General features: G+C 46.7%; 1 protein-coding gene across 1 annotated transcript in view; it reads right to left on the bottom strand.

Moving 5' to 3' along the window:
- The window catches only part of Arhgap17 (Rho GTPase activating protein 17), an 86,274-nt gene that overhangs the window by 34,571 nt on the left and 35,564 nt on the right, over nucleotides 1-16,139 (bottom strand). Inside the window, exons 2-7 of the mRNA XM_051145192.1 lie at nucleotides 15,482-15,521; nucleotides 11,717-11,821; nucleotides 7,852-7,925; nucleotides 6,181-6,292; nucleotides 5,921-5,997; nucleotides 3,052-3,163 (exon numbers count right to left, since the gene is read on the bottom strand). Of these exons, the coding sequence (XP_051001149.1) occupies nucleotides 3,052-3,163; nucleotides 5,921-5,997; nucleotides 6,181-6,292; nucleotides 7,852-7,925; nucleotides 11,717-11,821; nucleotides 15,482-15,521 (520 nt within the window). The remainder of the gene's footprint in view (nucleotides 1-3,051; nucleotides 3,164-5,920; nucleotides 5,998-6,180; nucleotides 6,293-7,851; nucleotides 7,926-11,716; nucleotides 11,822-15,481; nucleotides 15,522-16,139) is intronic.

The following is a 16,139-nucleotide window of genomic DNA, read 5'->3' on the forward strand; positions in this document are numbered from 1 at the left end:
TGCGATTAGTGGCTTCAAAATCCTGCCAGCTTGACTTCAATGCCATGATAGACCACATCGTGGTGCATTAGCCAGAATAAGCCCTTTCTCCCTTAAGTAGCTTTTGTCAGAGGATTTTATCACTACAGTAGGAAAAGAAAAGATACCAAGATATATGCTGCCACGCCTTTTTGAAAGCCAAAATATTGAGCATGGCTTGGCATTTATTACCATTTGGTCTCTGGGTAACAAAAAGGAGGGGAAAGCAATTAGCCAAAAAATCTTGAATGTAAAGTTCATAAAATTCCTGATTGTTTCGTGGTTCTTCTTGTTGTATGTAGTTTTTTATTTATATGTAATAGCGTAAGTGTATATGTTAAATAAAATAAAATAAAATCTAAACAAAAAAGAAAAAACCCACCAAAACTACAACCCCCCCTCCAAAAAAAAAAAAAAAAAAAAAAAAAAAAAGGGAAAAGGTCTTATTTCTATTGTCATATAAATATTGAAATGTATATGGAAAAAACCCAAGATACTAGAAACAGCAGTTTTTTATTAGCAGCAGTAGATGCTGGGAAAAGAGAGAGAAACATAGAAGAAAGACTTCACTCTGTACTGACAACTTCTTTATATGTGAACTAATGTGAATTAATCACTCATGTAAAATTGCTGTTTTTATTATCTTGCAGTACAGGATTGTACATTCTAGGTAAGACTTCTACCACTTACCCTACTTTCTACTTTTTATTTTCAGACAAAGTGTCACAAAAAGTCCTAGACTAACCCTAAGTATTTTCTGTAGTCCAGGCTGGCCCTGAACTTGTAATCTTTGCTGTAGTCTCTCCAGTAGCTGGGATTACAGACTTGTACCATCAGGACACAAATTTAAAGAACAGACTCAGCATTTGAATATACACTTCTAATGTTTACACATCTATTAGAAAACTATAAATATAGCTTGAGTAAGCATTTTAATGTACTATTTCCTATTTTTCTCACCAAGGTGCACAAGGTAATATAAGGGCTCTCTTATTTGGAAATGCATATTAGGAGCAACAAATATCCCTTTAGAATAAATGAGAAAGCAAGGAAGTAGATCTCTTAAGCTCCCACCTTGCTCCTAACAAAAAAGAGAAAAGAAAAATAATAAAACATTCAAATACTAAGCACAAACTAAAGCTGGGGACAACTTGTGCTGCCCAACACGTTGGAAAGTGGCAGTCATGTAGGCTCAAGGGTCAGAAAATTGTTAAGCACAGAGTGTGGTGAGTTAGGGGAAACTACAGGCCCATTATGCATAATGATAGTATTTCCTTGTTTCCTTCCTCCCTCCCTCCCTTTTTCTTTTCTTTTGTTTGAGGCAGGATCTCACCATGTAGCTCAGCTGTCCTGGAACTCACTATGTAGATCAGGCTGGCCTCAAACTCACAGAGATCCACCTGCCTCTGCCTTTAGAATGCTGGGATTAAAGGCGTGGGCTACCATGCCTGACCTGCTTAAGGCTATTGTTTCTAAGGAATTATATCTCAGCAAAGAGGAAAGAACTGATCAGTGTGTGTGGCCTGGGCTGGCCTAGGAAAGAACCATGCATAGGAGACACCCACCCCAGCGGTCCCCACTGGCCTGGGCTGGCCTAGGAAAGAACCATGCATAGGAGACACCCACCCCAGCGGTCCCCACTGGCCGAGCTAGTGGACACATGCCACTCTGCACATGTCACACGGCCAGTGTCACTTGAATATGATTTTTCTCCTTTTTTGTTTGTTTTTGTTTGTTCATGCAGTCAACACTAGTCTCAAGCTTGCAGCCAAGGATGACCTTGAACTTCAGGTCCTCAAATGGTTCTGGGAGTGGACCCAGAGCTCTGCGCGTTCCAGGCCAGCACCCTGCTGCCTATACATGATATAAACACAAAGCTATGATGCAACTCTGTGAGGCATGTTTTCATTTTTATCTACTATATTCCACATTTAAAAACAGTTTAGAGCTCAGTAATTGCTATCTTAAGCAAGGGGTAACAAGGCCTGAGCAAACCAAAACATAAGAGTCCCAACACAATCTAAGAGGAAAGACCACTTTTGCAAACAACAAGGAACAGCAGGAAAAAAACAAAAACCAAAAAATGAAGACTCCAAGATTCACCACAGACTTCTTCCCCGTTTCTATAAGGTTAGAGAATCATATCACTTAATCATATAATCAGTGTGGAATTTATAAACCAAGTGTTGTAGACATTTTTTAAAAAGTCCTTCTTGTCTGGCACGGTGATGCACACCTTTAATACTAGCATTTGAGATTAATAGGCAGGCACAGATCTCTGTGAGTTCGAAGGCCAGCCAGAGATCCTAGTGAGTTCTAGGACAGCCAGGGCTATACAGTAAAACCCTGTCTCAAAAACCAAACCAAACCAAACCAACAAAAACAACAAAACCCTTCCCTTACTAAAGTAAGTATGACCAATTTACTATACAATAGATGTCTTATCTGCATTAGAAAACCTATACTACTATACTGCTCTGTCTTTATACTGTTATGTCAAATTAATTGTAACTTTCTATTGTATTTATTTTCTTTCCACTCTTTCAAATGGTTATTTAAAATAAGCCCAGTCAAGTTATTGTTAAACATCCCACTTGCATTTTTAAGATTTATTTTAGTTATATTAGGTGTCTGCATGTGAATACGTCATGTATGGGGATGAGCATTTGAGTACAGGCGTCTGCAGAGGCCAGAAGAGGGAGCTAGATTCCCTAGAGCTCCAGTTCAGGTGGCTGTGAGCCACCCCATGTGGATGCTAGGAACTGAACCCGGCTCCTCTGTAAGAGGACTATGCACTCTTTAATCACTGAGCCATTTCTCTAGACCCCATTTGGATTTTTGAAACTGTGGGGTTTTTTTAAATTATAAAATAATGTACAGTAATAAAAAAAAATAGAAACTACACTTCAATATAATTCACAGAATTCTGATATGAAGTAGATAAAACACTGAAGAATTTACAACACGACTTTTTACCCATTATAGAGAAAACAGCAGGTGGCTAAGGTCTACCCTGGTAAGGGATTCCCATACCTTGCACTGTTCGACTTTATTCCCAGCTTCATCCATCTCTTCCTTTAGGGTATCTATTTTAGATGGAAGCCCCTGAAAGTTGGTTCCTGAAGACTTGTGTGCTTGGTTCCACCTGCAAAACAAGGGAAGAGACAGACTGAGAAGGAGCTGTGCAAACTCAACCAGGAGGCAGGACTAAGGAGAGACCCTTCCTGCAGCCTGACTCCCTGGATGGGAGCTGAGTCCCAGGAAGCCTTCTGCTAATGTTTAACCTCTAGAATAGAAGCAGGCAAAAGCTTCGCCACAGGGCAGGCCTCCGGTAGTGCTGGGGGTGGCATAGCCAGGCAGATCGTGCGTCACACAAGCACTACTGCTGGAACACAATCTATGGAACCTCTCTTTTCTACAGGGCCCAATAATGGAATCCTTGCCATGAAGCACCCTCCTCCTGGTTTGATCTAGAATGTTCCCTGTATCCCGAGAACAAGTGCCTGCTCTTGAGGACATCTTATGATACACCTTTCTACCATTTGAGCCCTGTGATTGCTTTTAGCAGTAAAAGCTAGAATTTTAGCCTGGAGCTATGAAAGCATTTCAGAAACTCATAGTAATAGCAGAGGGGCAGATGAGAATAATGAATCCGTAGCATTATTTTTGGTTTTCAAATATGCTTTAACTCTGTTTGAATACAGACATGTCTGGTCTCACTGAAAGTTTAAACATAGGTACTATGCAGACACTTCATGACAACCCACACTAGCAACTTACTAAGCTCCCCAGTCTGCTGCCCTGGCCCGCAGATGCCATAGTTACCTGCCTCCCAGTTCCCACTATGGTGCAGAAAGCTTCCTAAGTCCCCAGAAGCAGAACAGCCAGTGCAGAGTTTGAGAAGAGCACAGAACTTGAAGCGTGCTGCTGTCTCAAAGGCAGTTCCAGCTCATGAAGCTGTGTGACTTGAGGTCTAAGCTCTGCCTAGTCTCACCTGTTAGGTGACGCTGGGAAACACTGCTGACCTTGCAGAACTGGGACAGAGAGTACAGGAGGGGCCAAGCAGCTGTGCATGGCGGCACGCACCTTCAATCCCGGCACTCAGGAGACAGAGGCGGGTAGATCTCTGTGAGTTTGAGGCTAGCCTGATTTACATAGTGAGTTCCAGGACAGCCAGAGCCATATGTGAGACCTTGCCTCAAAACAACAAAAGCAAAACCATGGGATAGGGATAGGCACAGTCGTTTGCAGTGCGTGGACCACAGGTACTCACTGCATTAGATAGCATCTTCCTTCAAGGAGAGCAGAGCCATAGAACAAGTGAAGGCAGATAAGGCACACACCCACTGCAGTGTCTCCAATACTTGATTCAGTTACTAAGCTGTATGACTATGGGTGTAAGCTAAGAATCAGAATTGGATATCCTCGGGCACGTGTTTGAGATGTTGATGCCCTGACAGATAAACATCTGCATTTTATTTAGACAAGCACAACGAGGGACACACACAACCTCACCAATTAACCAGAAGACATTTTTTCTCCTGAGCAAAAATGCATGTAGTGGGGCATATTCTGTGGTCTGGCTGTCATGCAGGGATCTAGACACTTATGTATACATGACAAGGACAGAGCAGGACTAGTCCTGCCACCTGCTACCTCTAGGAGTAAATCACACAGTCAGCATGTGTGGGTCCCAGCCTGTCTGTCTGTCAAACCGTTCTCTCCACAGAGGCAGAGAGTGCTTCCACCAGCTCCACCCCGGCCTTTCCAGATGGCAGCAGGGACCTCTGCACTAAGTGAGAAGCCAGAAATAACTGCTGAAAATAAAGAGCAGGAAATGGAGAGGGAATGGTGGGGAAACAAATGAGTGCCACACCCGGATGCGGTAAGTGACGCTCCGACTAGACAACTGTACCTTTTATCATTCCTTAGAGCAGACACACTGAACCACTGGTTGATACATCTAAGGGGCTGACATTTTTTTCTTTCTCATCCACACCCGCTAAGTGGGCGCCGATGCCTTGGGTGGTGTCTGAGATATGAAAGAACTGCAGCAGCAGCCCACAGCCATGGACTCCAGGGCAGGAGCTGCTCTCCCAGGAGGGGCTCTGCTGGCAGAGATCCTCTCACTCCTGCAGGGCCACGAGGACCGGGAGGCCGACCAGGACTGGGTTTGTGTCTAGGGTTTCACAGCCCACGGCGCTCTTGTTTTATGAACTCGCTTATCTCTGCAGTGCTGGGAATGGAGTCCAGGGTTCTCTGCAAGTGCTCACCACTGACCCACAGCTGCTTTGTGCTGTGATAGGAGAGCGGTGCCCGTTACAACGAGCAAATCTGGGGTACAAGTTAAACATATTCCCTACCTGGCCCTTTATAGGGGTTTGCTGGCCACTGTGACATACTAAGAGAAAGTTCTGGGCTGTAGGTTCTTCTGCTTCTGCTCCCACACACTACAGAATAAAGAGTGTAAACCATGCAGGCCCCACCACTGCAGTTCACAATTGCGTCAACAGCTTGCGGCCCTGGTTCTCCAGGGTTCTGTGAGACCTTCCATTTCCTGACCGTGGAGGACTTGGTGAGGTTCTCATAAGCTGTTAGGATACTGGATCCATTATCCCTCAACTCCAGTCTTAGAACTGTCAGCCTCCAACTGTTCTCCTATTAATACATTTATCTAGTTTTCATAGTGCTTTTTTCTGCTTCCTTTCTTTGGTGGCTCACTTAGTTCAGGATGTTTTAACAACATCTGCACTGCCGTGCTACTAGGAAACAGGCTTAGAGGAGGTGTGCACGGGCTGTGATCTGCTTAGTGACTCGGTGTCTGCCTTTGTGAGGCCTGTGTGCTGATCACAGCACAGAACTCTGCTGCATTTATCACTACTTCCACAGCATGTAACCTTACCTCGCTCTGACTGAATCCCAGTCCAGCACCAATCTAGCCAGCTGTTTCCTCTGCTTTTGGATGTTGGGAATCTCCACCTGGAAGGAAGGAGGAAAAATAAACCACACAGATGGACCTGGGGATTTTTAGCTCAACTCTTCCAAGAGCAGTTTGCTATTTACAAGGTTTTCTTTTAGACGCTAACTTCCCTTACTTCTCAAAGGTCCACACTAACCATTTAGCACCTGGTCCCTGCCGGGCCGGGCAGCACAAGCACCCACCTCTGCTATGCTGTAGAGAGGGTCCATAATCTCCTTCTCGACAAAAACTTCGTGCTGTGAGAGCTCAAGAGCCAGCTGATTCTCAGCGTCCCCACAGGTCTCCAGCATCTTCCTTTAGGGACAAGAGACCCAACAACAACCACGCACTCATTAAAACCCGGTACCAGGCTGTCACGTGGCTGCACCCTGCTGTGACAGGAACATAGCAGAGCACTACCCCACAGAGCCTTTACAATGCTATGCATGTGGGTTATCACCTACAATGTAGGTCCGGGTTTGGGCTTCTAAAATGAGATGGATGGAGACGGAAAGGTGGTTCCCTGACGCGGTTCCTGCCGAGGGGTATGAGAGGCACTAGGTTCCTGCCTGGGAAGGCTCAAGGAAAGGAGGGAAGGACTCGCTCTGGCATGTACTTAATGTGGGTAGAGACAAATGTGAGCAGGGAAGTCACAACTTAAAAGAATTAGGTTCTCAAGTTAGGTGAAGAGTGTTCTCAAAATGCTCTGAAAAATTGAACATATGCAAAAGTCACTCACTATATGTGGTTTTGTGTGAGTGAGTCTAGCCTTAGCACTACTTCCTCTAGAGTTAACACAAACACTGGGCCTCCAGCTTACAAAGTCCAGATGTGGGCTCCTCCCCAGCACCACACGAAGTCCTCGGCTGCAGATGGGGGGCTGACCAACATCTGTGGGCCGTGAGACTGCGCTACTCGAACACCATGCTTCCTTTTCATTTTCCTTAACCACACAGCGGGTGTGACCCCAAACGCATGTGAGAATGTGTAACTCCACTGGCTCAGTGCACCCTCTTGCACTTCTGCACCAAGGCCGTCCGACTCTCTGGGAAGTTCTTTTGCAGCAGAATGGGTGGAGTGTGAGGGGAGAATAGTTTGAATGATGGCTTTGTTCTCTGCGGCTGTGGGGTCTCAGGCAGTCTCCTTACCCTTTCTCTTGCCAGTGTCCCTCATCCATAAAACGGAAGCATCAGTTCTGCCTACTTCCTAGGTACTTTTAAGGCCAAGTGAGCCAATACTTAGAGAGCATTCAGCAATGGGCTTGTACACAGCAGCACTGGTGCGAGGAAAATGACATTGGTACAAGGAGGCAAAGAGATTTCAAAAGACTGGGAGAAACGACTTAGAATGTGCATGTGTGAGTTTATGTGTGTGTTTATGTGTGGTAATAAGTACTCCAATTACCCAGATATAATAATTATATATCATACCACCTTAGATCCATAAATATAAAATTATGTATGTGTCAATTAAAAAATATTTTTTTTAAGAGAAAATAAACTAGGTATAATATTGGAGTTAAAATAACCACCACATAAGCCACGTAATTCAGATCACCACCTTCCATGTTTTGGCAGCCACACTTACAGTCCGTGACTCTGAAGGACAGTCTAACTCTTGAGCCTGCACTGACATGGGGAAGTGCACAAGCTCAAGTGCAAGCACTGGAACACACGCTGACCCCTGTGCATGGCTCCTTTTCCATCCAAGCTCCTAGTGAGGTCATCCCCAGTATCCCAGCTCTGAGGTAGCTCTCCCCAAGGTCAAAGCTGCTCCTCTGATGGAAAAGCCCCCACTGTAGTGCTCCCAATTCCCATGGTGGCTGCCCACCTACCAGCTCCAGGCTAAGGGTTCTCCAAAAGCACAACTCTTACCCCAAGAGAGACTCTTCTAGCTGGGCTGAGGCCTCCTGCATGTTCTGGGCAAAAGCTGTCAGAGGAAGCTTTTTCTGCAAGGCAAAGACAGGTGAGTTTTTATCTGTAGTTTCACAGCCATTCTCACTGGTCTACTTCAGGTCACTCTGGGTACCCTTGCCCTCCAGGCAATCTGCACAAGGAAGAGGGTTGTCCCTGTGGCTGTCCTTTAACTAAATTAACTTCAAGTGCCTTTTATATGGGGCTTGCTCAGCACACAGAGTGTGCCTCACACATGGGGTATGCCTGGCATAGAGGGAAGGAGTGCCCTGCATATGGGGTATGCCCGGCACATGGGGAAGGAGTGCCCTGCATATGGGGTATGCCCGGCACAAGGGGCTGTCCCCACATGGCGTGTGTTCCCCAGGGGCTCAGCAGCTGCTGCTGTTGCTGTTACTAATTAATCAGGTGAACAGAGGCTCAGTAGGCTTATCTGAAACCTTGGGACCACAAGTGGTTCAGATTTTTAGACTTTGGAATATGTCCACTGTCTTTACTGTCTGAACATCCCTAACTTGAAAATCAAAAACGTGTAATGGTCCAAAGTCTGCACTCATAAAGATTCTGATTTCAGAGCATTTTGGATTTCATATTGTGTTTTAATTTTTAATTAAAAACAATTCATTTACTGTGTGTGTGTTGGGGGGTTGCACCTGTACCAATGCAAATGTGGAAGCCAGAGGGCAACTTGTGGAAGTCAGTTCTCTCCTTCTACTATGTAGGCTTCCGGAATTCAGCCCAGGTCATCACACACGACAGCAAGCACCTTTACCAGCTGAGCCATCTTGCCAGCCCTTGCTTGTTCTTGAGACAGAGTCTCACCTACCTAGAGCTGGCCTTGAACTCGCCGTGTAGCCAAGGATAACTTTAAACGTCTGATTTCCATCTTCACACCCCAGAGTGCTAAAACTACAGCAGGTACTGCCACACTAAGTCTGTGTGGTGCTGAGGACTGACACCAGGGCCTCATGAATGCCAGCCCAGCAGTTTACCAGCTGAGCTAGAGCCCCAGCCCTGGATTCCAGAGTTTCACACTGTGTTTCATTAAGAGACTTTGCTCTCTAAATATCATCATAAGTAAATATAATAAAATGCTCAAATGTAAAAGTTTAGGTAGAACATTCTTTTTTTTAAGTATTTTTATTTTAGTTTTATTTTATGTACATATCCCTTGGAACCAGAGTTACAGACAGTTATGAGCTGCCAGGTGGGTGCTGGGGATTGAACCCAGGTCTTTTGGAAGAGCAGGCAGTGCTCTTAACCACTGAGCCATCTCTCCAGCACCGCCCCCCCTTAAAAGATTTTTTTATTTATTATGAATACAGTATTCTGCCTGCATGTACACTTGCAAGCCAGAAGAGGGCACCAGATCACATTATAGATGGTTGTGAGACACCATGTGGTTGCTGGGAATTGAACTCAGGACCTCTAGAAGAGCAGATGGTACTCTTAACCTCTGAGCCATCTCTCTAGTCTGGATAGAACATTCTTAAACTGGGTCTTGATTTTGCTATAGTCTTAAAACTCAGCTTTAAATATATAAAATATCTAAACACGTTTTGTTGTGTTTTAAAGCATGAAATGGACCGTCTGACAGAGAACTCAGCCCCAGAGGTGAAGTGGCTGGCCTGGAGCCTCGCAGAGGACACAAGTGCAGGCCTCAGGACCAATGAGCAACAGTCAGCATCTGTGTCCCACTGGCTGGCATTATCTTGGAGTGCATGTAGAAGAGGCCTGGGAAGGAACAGGGAGGATGCTTCTAATGACATGGAGCTCGCAACACAATGCTTTCATTCTGCAAAACCATGTCATTCTGTCTTCTCAGTGAAAAGGACACTCAGTCAGACACTGCGCATAGGCTGACGTGCCTGCATGCACCCTGGCTCACGTTCTTTTGTACATTCTGAACTGACGTTATAAACAGAGATGGAGAGATGTCTCTGCAGCTGAAAGTACTTGCTGCTCTTCCAGAGGACCCCAGTAACACAAGGAGACCACTACATGCTGCCATGCTTTCAAAACAGAACGACCTGAGCATAACTGAGGATAATTCACGGAGTGGGTGAGCTCCTCTCAAAAAGAGATGAAATCTAAGATGAACACAGTAGTCAAGAGAGGCAGACTTTACACAACTCTAGAACTCCATGAGTCTCTGGAGGGGAAAATCACAAGGATCCTGTTTTTGTCAGTGTCATGCATGATCCCAGCTGTGGTTTTTATCCCTGTATCTATATCCTTGACCCTGGTTCCAAGATACATATGCAAGGAGATTCTGCTGAACGAATGAGCTTATTAACAAAGAGACATCTAACCACACTGGAACAGTGCAGGGAAGGACCCGCTTCCCAGGGGTGAACAGGTCTTCCACCATCAGGGAGAGACTGAAAAGCTCTCCATTGATGACATACGTGCCAACACACAGACAGGCCACTGTCTGTTTAAAGACCCACTTCATGCTCTGCTGTGTCCATGGAGGCTCGAGGAGCTGAGAAGGCTGATGCCTCATCTCTCTTCCCACGCGCTGGAGCTCCCGCTGTGCCCTTGGGAGCTCTACCTGTTTCCTTCCATGTTATATGCTCCCCTGAGGACTGCTGTTTTTTTCTCACCACTGTCATGGCAACACTTCTTGTCTCCCTTCGGAGACTCTGGTACATTGGCTTGAGGTTTTAAAGGAAAATAAAATCATCCGACATTTCATGCACTAGGATGAAGCTCTTTGCTCCGACTTGTGGCATGTTCTCGCCAGCAGCAGCAACTCTTTTCTCTGCAGTTCAGGCACTGAGCCCTAAGGAAACCCACGTGACTACTTCCTCTACTCTCTGTTCTCAGCCCTCCCATAGCATCCTAGGCATGTTCTATTTACCATGTTGTCTGGTAATTGTCTATTGGTGGCATCCATCACCAGGCACCAGGCCAGGAGCATTCTTGTATCTCTAGCACTCAAACACAGTGGGAATTCAATAAAAATTTGGTTTGTTTTTAATGAATAGGTGTGACAGGCAGTATCTCAAAGCAGACAACAGGAACAACAGGCCACTGCTGTGTGAAGGCCAGTGTTATATTTAGGGACTGCTGGCTAAGATGCGGCTGGCCCGCAACGGGAACTAGAGGGACTAGAATACAAAGAGCTTAAGCCATGCTACAGAGTTTGGACTGTACCCCAATACTGCCAAGCAACAGAGCCCCTTAAGAGCTCCTGCTAGCTTTCTGGGCACCTCCTTGGGTTCAGCTATGCCACCAGCACCACAGAATATGCATCTTCCATCTTGGCAACTGACTCTGACCAGAAAGGATGGGAACTGGAGGCAAGAAATGTGGTTCTGAAGGGAAACAGGATGACAGTCCAAACAGGTCAGGTGTTCACAACAACCGGGTCTCACCCTAAGGAGAAGCTAGGGATGAGGCAGGGGTAAGGAATTTTAAAGACACACACAGCAAGAACCACAAGGCTAACCAGCAAGGCAGCTACAGGCGGGTGGAGACACGGGCGGGAGTCAGGCTAGAAGAGGCACAGCGGGGACAGAACCAATGGCCGTCTGTCCCTGAGGGATAGGCCTAAGTAAGCATTCCTGGACCCATAGGCGTATGCAAATGTCCATTCAATTTACACAACTGCAGAATCCTAATTATTGTGCAAGGGAGGGAAAACCTTGTGGTCAGGTGACCTGTAAGTAACTGTGGGAAACTCAAAAGGCTGACACAGGCATTTGCATACTGGCTCTTCCTTCTGTGACGTCTGGTGACTAACAAAGCAGCAAATCCTAGTTTCGTGGTGTGCCACTGAACGGCCATTTTGATGTGGCACTGACACACATCTGATACTCACATGTCTCCTCTCAGCATCGGTGCCATGCTGACCCTGGAAGCACGCTATCAAACGCTTATGTGAATGGTGGCACATCGACCGCACAGTGTCCAGGCGCCGTTCAATCTGTCAAAGCAGAGACAAAAGAGCCATTTTATAGGGCTTACAAAGAAACCCAGCTTCTTCCATGTGTGGTATGTGCGTGGAGGTGGGAAAAGCAAGCTGTGGTGAAACGTCTCGGCTCTTGGGTGTTGATGGACAGCTCCCCGTCACCCACACCACGGTTCTCACTGCTGACCCTTGATAGTCCTGGGATGCAGGAAGTTGTCCTGTACATTGTGGCATGTTCAGTGGTATCTCTGGCCTCTACCTATTAGCTGCAAGTAGCACCCCTCTCCCTGAGATGTCACCTCCAGAAAAGCACACAGCTGGCCTCCTTACACTGAATGTCCTCCAAAGCTGACTCTGTTCAGGCTAAGGGACAGTTGTGACTACATCTATGAGGCCAACTAGTGGCAGTCAGCTCTCTAGCCAGAGCACCAGCAAAGCTCTGGTCCAATCGAACCAAGCCCTAGCTACCGCCACGTGGGACAAGTCAACAGGGACACCAGAAGCACAGAGCAGCAGACCCCAAGTCCATGCAGCAGAACTGAAACAAGGTCAGTGTCACAAAATAAAGCCTTTTCCACATTAGTTTCTGGGCAGGTTTTTGTTTCTGTTTCAATGAGGCCCCCCACAGCAGACTGGGCACCCAGCAGTAAGAAATACTGGCCTTGGGACCCACAGATCTTGAATAGCCTCCTAAAATAAGACTGCTGGGATATGGCTGTTTATGGCAAAGAGGGCTGCTTATTATAGGAAGGAATGCCAAAAATCTGTGTTCTGATGACTCATGATGATGGAGACAAGGCCTCAGGGATGCTTCCTATTTTAATGAAAAATCAGCACATTCAAAGCAGAATACATTTTGACGGCTAGTTGCTTTGTGATTGTTTCTTAAAGGTACCCACAGTCATCAGGACTGTGACGTGCAGGCCTTGACTCAGGGACGCGTGCCACAGCACCACGCTCCCCCATTGACAGTGGCCACATTTCAGAGCATTAGAAAACGCACAGTCTCCATTTGCCATAAGAACAAACGAATCCCTGGAATCCCCAGACTTGTCATCACCAAGTCAACTTGACAAGAACAGGAGCCTGTCTGTTTTGTTTGCTGGTCTCCCCAGGTGCCTGGCCAGTGTCTGCCACAGGATCAGAAGGTCTCTACTTGTGACTACGCTCAACCAAGTATGAACATTCTCCTGTGCCTGGTACTAGAAAAGCAACAGGGAATACATTCCAGACTGTCTGCTGAGGTTCACAGCCTCCTGGGGCAACACCATGCCACTAAAACAGAAGGCAGCTCTGGCAGAAAGAGATGGGTGAGAGAAGAAGGCAATGTCACCCGAGACCTGTAGTGGAGATAGAGCAAAATCAAACCCCTCTCTCAGGCTCCACTGACGGGTCTCCCCACCATGTGCTTCACTCCCTTATCACGGGCAGAGACCGCCAACACTCTGAGGCACTGGGGGATTAACTCAACTGCAGGCCACAGGGTCTGTCCTGGCAGGAGAGCTGGCACTGGGAACCACTGAGGTTTTTTTGTTTGTTTTGTTTTTGTTTTTCTTTCAAGGTAAAAGCAGGAGAAAAGAGGGAGGGAAAACATCGGTGGCAGTTATGACAGGCAGCAAAGAAATGTCTGTGTTCCAGAGGGGGCAAAGCTTTCACACCCCACAGACAATAACTGGCAGTTAAGCCCGAGGGCCGCCAGGCCTTGGCTTTCCTCCTGGTACAAGAGCCTCATCTCAGAACGACAAGAATTAAATGAGATAACGTATATTAATGGGGCAGGCCAGCACGCAAACCTAGTTAAGGCTTAGCTGACACAAACAGCGCTTCAGGAAGAAAATGAAGCTAAAGTACATGCCTGAAACTAAGAAATGTCAAGAACCTAATTTCTTAACAAATTTTGGGTTTTTTGTTTTGTTTTGTTTTTGTTTTCTGGGACAAGGTCTGATTATACAGCCAAGGCTGGGCCTTGAACTTAGAATCTGCCTTGAAAAAAAAAAAAAAAAAAAGCTTTGGGCCAGACAGATGGTTCAGCCGTTGAACACTAGGCTCATAACAGGGGGAGTTGGGGTGTGGTACTTAAAAATGTGCTCAAGGCAGAACACCGCTTGGACTGCTCTTCGCTTAATCCTCAGCACCAAGACCCAAATCAACTGACCCTCCATATCCATGCATTTAACATCCATACAATTAGCGAACCATGGACCAAAGACATCCAAAGGGGGAAAAACCTTTTGTAAGAGCACGTGTGCACTTTTCATTGCTGTTCCCTAGACAGCACAGCGTAAGGACCATGCGGTGTAGGTACTGTGAATAACCAAGAGAGGATTTAAAGTGCAGGCAGGGCTAGAGCGAGGCTCAGTAACTGACTGCTTGCCTACCGTGAGCAAAGGCCTGGGTTTGATTTTCAGCACCACAAACAGTGAGTGAGTGAGTAAACCAGGATGCTATCAAAAGGACGTGTCCAAGCTAAGTTCACACACTACATTGCTTTGTTTGAGATCTTCTAGCACTAATCTGCCCATGGAAACCAAAATGACTACATTCTACCTGCAAGTGCCTGATAGGCAGTCTCCTGGGGCCAGACTCTTGGTCATTAGAACCTCACTTGAGTAGACAGACTGCTCTATAGGTTAGGAACCACAAGGCAAGCAGGCAGGACAAGCAGCTTAAGAGACTCCATGCAGCCAAGGCTTGCCCTCCCTGAGCCCCCTGCAGTGGGTGTGGATGTGAACAGAGATAAAGTCTATAAAGGCCACAGTGTCTTCTCCAAGGCCAAAGCTAGGGAGATTTGACAGGTGGAGCAGAGTGGCCCTGGCCAAAGTCACCTGAGAGGAAAAGGAAGGAGGGTCTGAGCTGACGACACCAAATGCTTAGACTAGATCTGCCATGTTGCTACAAGCCTAAGCTCCCAAGACCCAAGCAGCCCAGAATTGTTGAGAAAAAGCGTGAGCAAGAGAGAGACGACAGAGCTCTAGGTTGGAGCCACTGGGGCATCTAAGCACCGGGCAGAGCCTGTCCCAAAAGGGGCACCATCCTAGCAGTGGATCAGAGCACAATCCTGGCCAGGACCTGGGACCAGGCCACTGTGCCAGGGGACTCAGCAGACCCCACCTCACCCCAACACTGGCCCTTGCGAGCAGGGCCTGCCCCTCTGAACCCCACTAACACGACAGAGGGCTTCAGATCTCCTTCCTCCCGCCATCCCATCTCATGCTTCTCTTTCCCTCCAAAGCCCATGCTAATTCAGTTCTTCTGTTCCACCCAGGAAAGAAGTGAACAGCCTTGCAAGCTCCAAGTCTCACCATGTCTGTTTCACCCAGCGCCTGTCCCTTCTACTGTTGCCCTTGTTGGGGTCTGAGCCCAGGGCTTACGCATGGTACGGAGGTGCTTTACCAGAGTGGTACTGCCACACTAGATTTATTACTTGTTTTCATTCCATGTCTTTAAAGAGACTGTTTTAAGACAACTGGGGGCATAGACTTGCAATTCGAGCTCATGGGAGGCTTGGAAAGGCTACAGAGTGAGTTTGGGGCTAGCCTAGGAAACGCAGCAGGGCCCTGTCTCAAAATAAATAATAAGAAGTGGCTGGTGGCACAGGTCTGCTAGAGCACTCACCCAGCCTGCATGCAGCCTGGGACAGGATCCCTGGGTAGGGGGGGAAATGTATTTTGTTACCTGTAGCAGATCTTCACTGAGGACTTCTGTTTTCTCAGCTCTGTAGGGAAAATGAGGTTCAGAATTAGAAGTGTAGGAAAAGTAAACCGTGAAACTTAAAAATGCTTAACTGAGGATTTCTAACAAAATAGTCAGGAGGAAACGTACATGAGAGGCCAACTTCAGCAAAACTAAAGGAAAACAGAAAGGCTGAACAGCAACACAAGACCCCACGGTGTGGGGCAGTGGCCATCAGCCTAGAGCATGCTGTGGAGGCTTATTCACCGCCTTTCTCCAGGGCTGGGCACACAGCACTCTAGACTGACTCCGTGTGTCTGGAGTACGATCCTGCATTACAGAAGGTCCACACGCGCTGAGCTTTGAGAACAACTCCCTTCTGAAGGCTTAACTTCAGGTGCTAAAATGGTCATACTTAAGTTTTTACAGCCAGCCTGATTGAGAAAAGTTGGTCCTAAATCTGCGAAACGTAGACATCCGACACCACAGTATCAAACATTCCTTTCTTTAATTTCAAATGGAAAGAAAGGTATTTCCCAGCTTTCTCTTTGCAGTGCTTAGAACAACTCCTAGATTTTCTGAACGACATGGCCAGCTATCAGCTATCTAGACTGCTGGAGTCCAAAGCTGAAGAAAACTGCCCAGAGACCCAGTTGCTAAA

This window comes from Acomys russatus, chromosome 5 (assembly GCF_903995435.1).
Source record: "Acomys russatus chromosome 5, mAcoRus1.1, whole genome shotgun sequence".
In the NCBI taxonomy this organism is placed as follows: domain Eukaryota; kingdom Metazoa; phylum Chordata; class Mammalia; order Rodentia; family Muridae; genus Acomys; species Acomys russatus.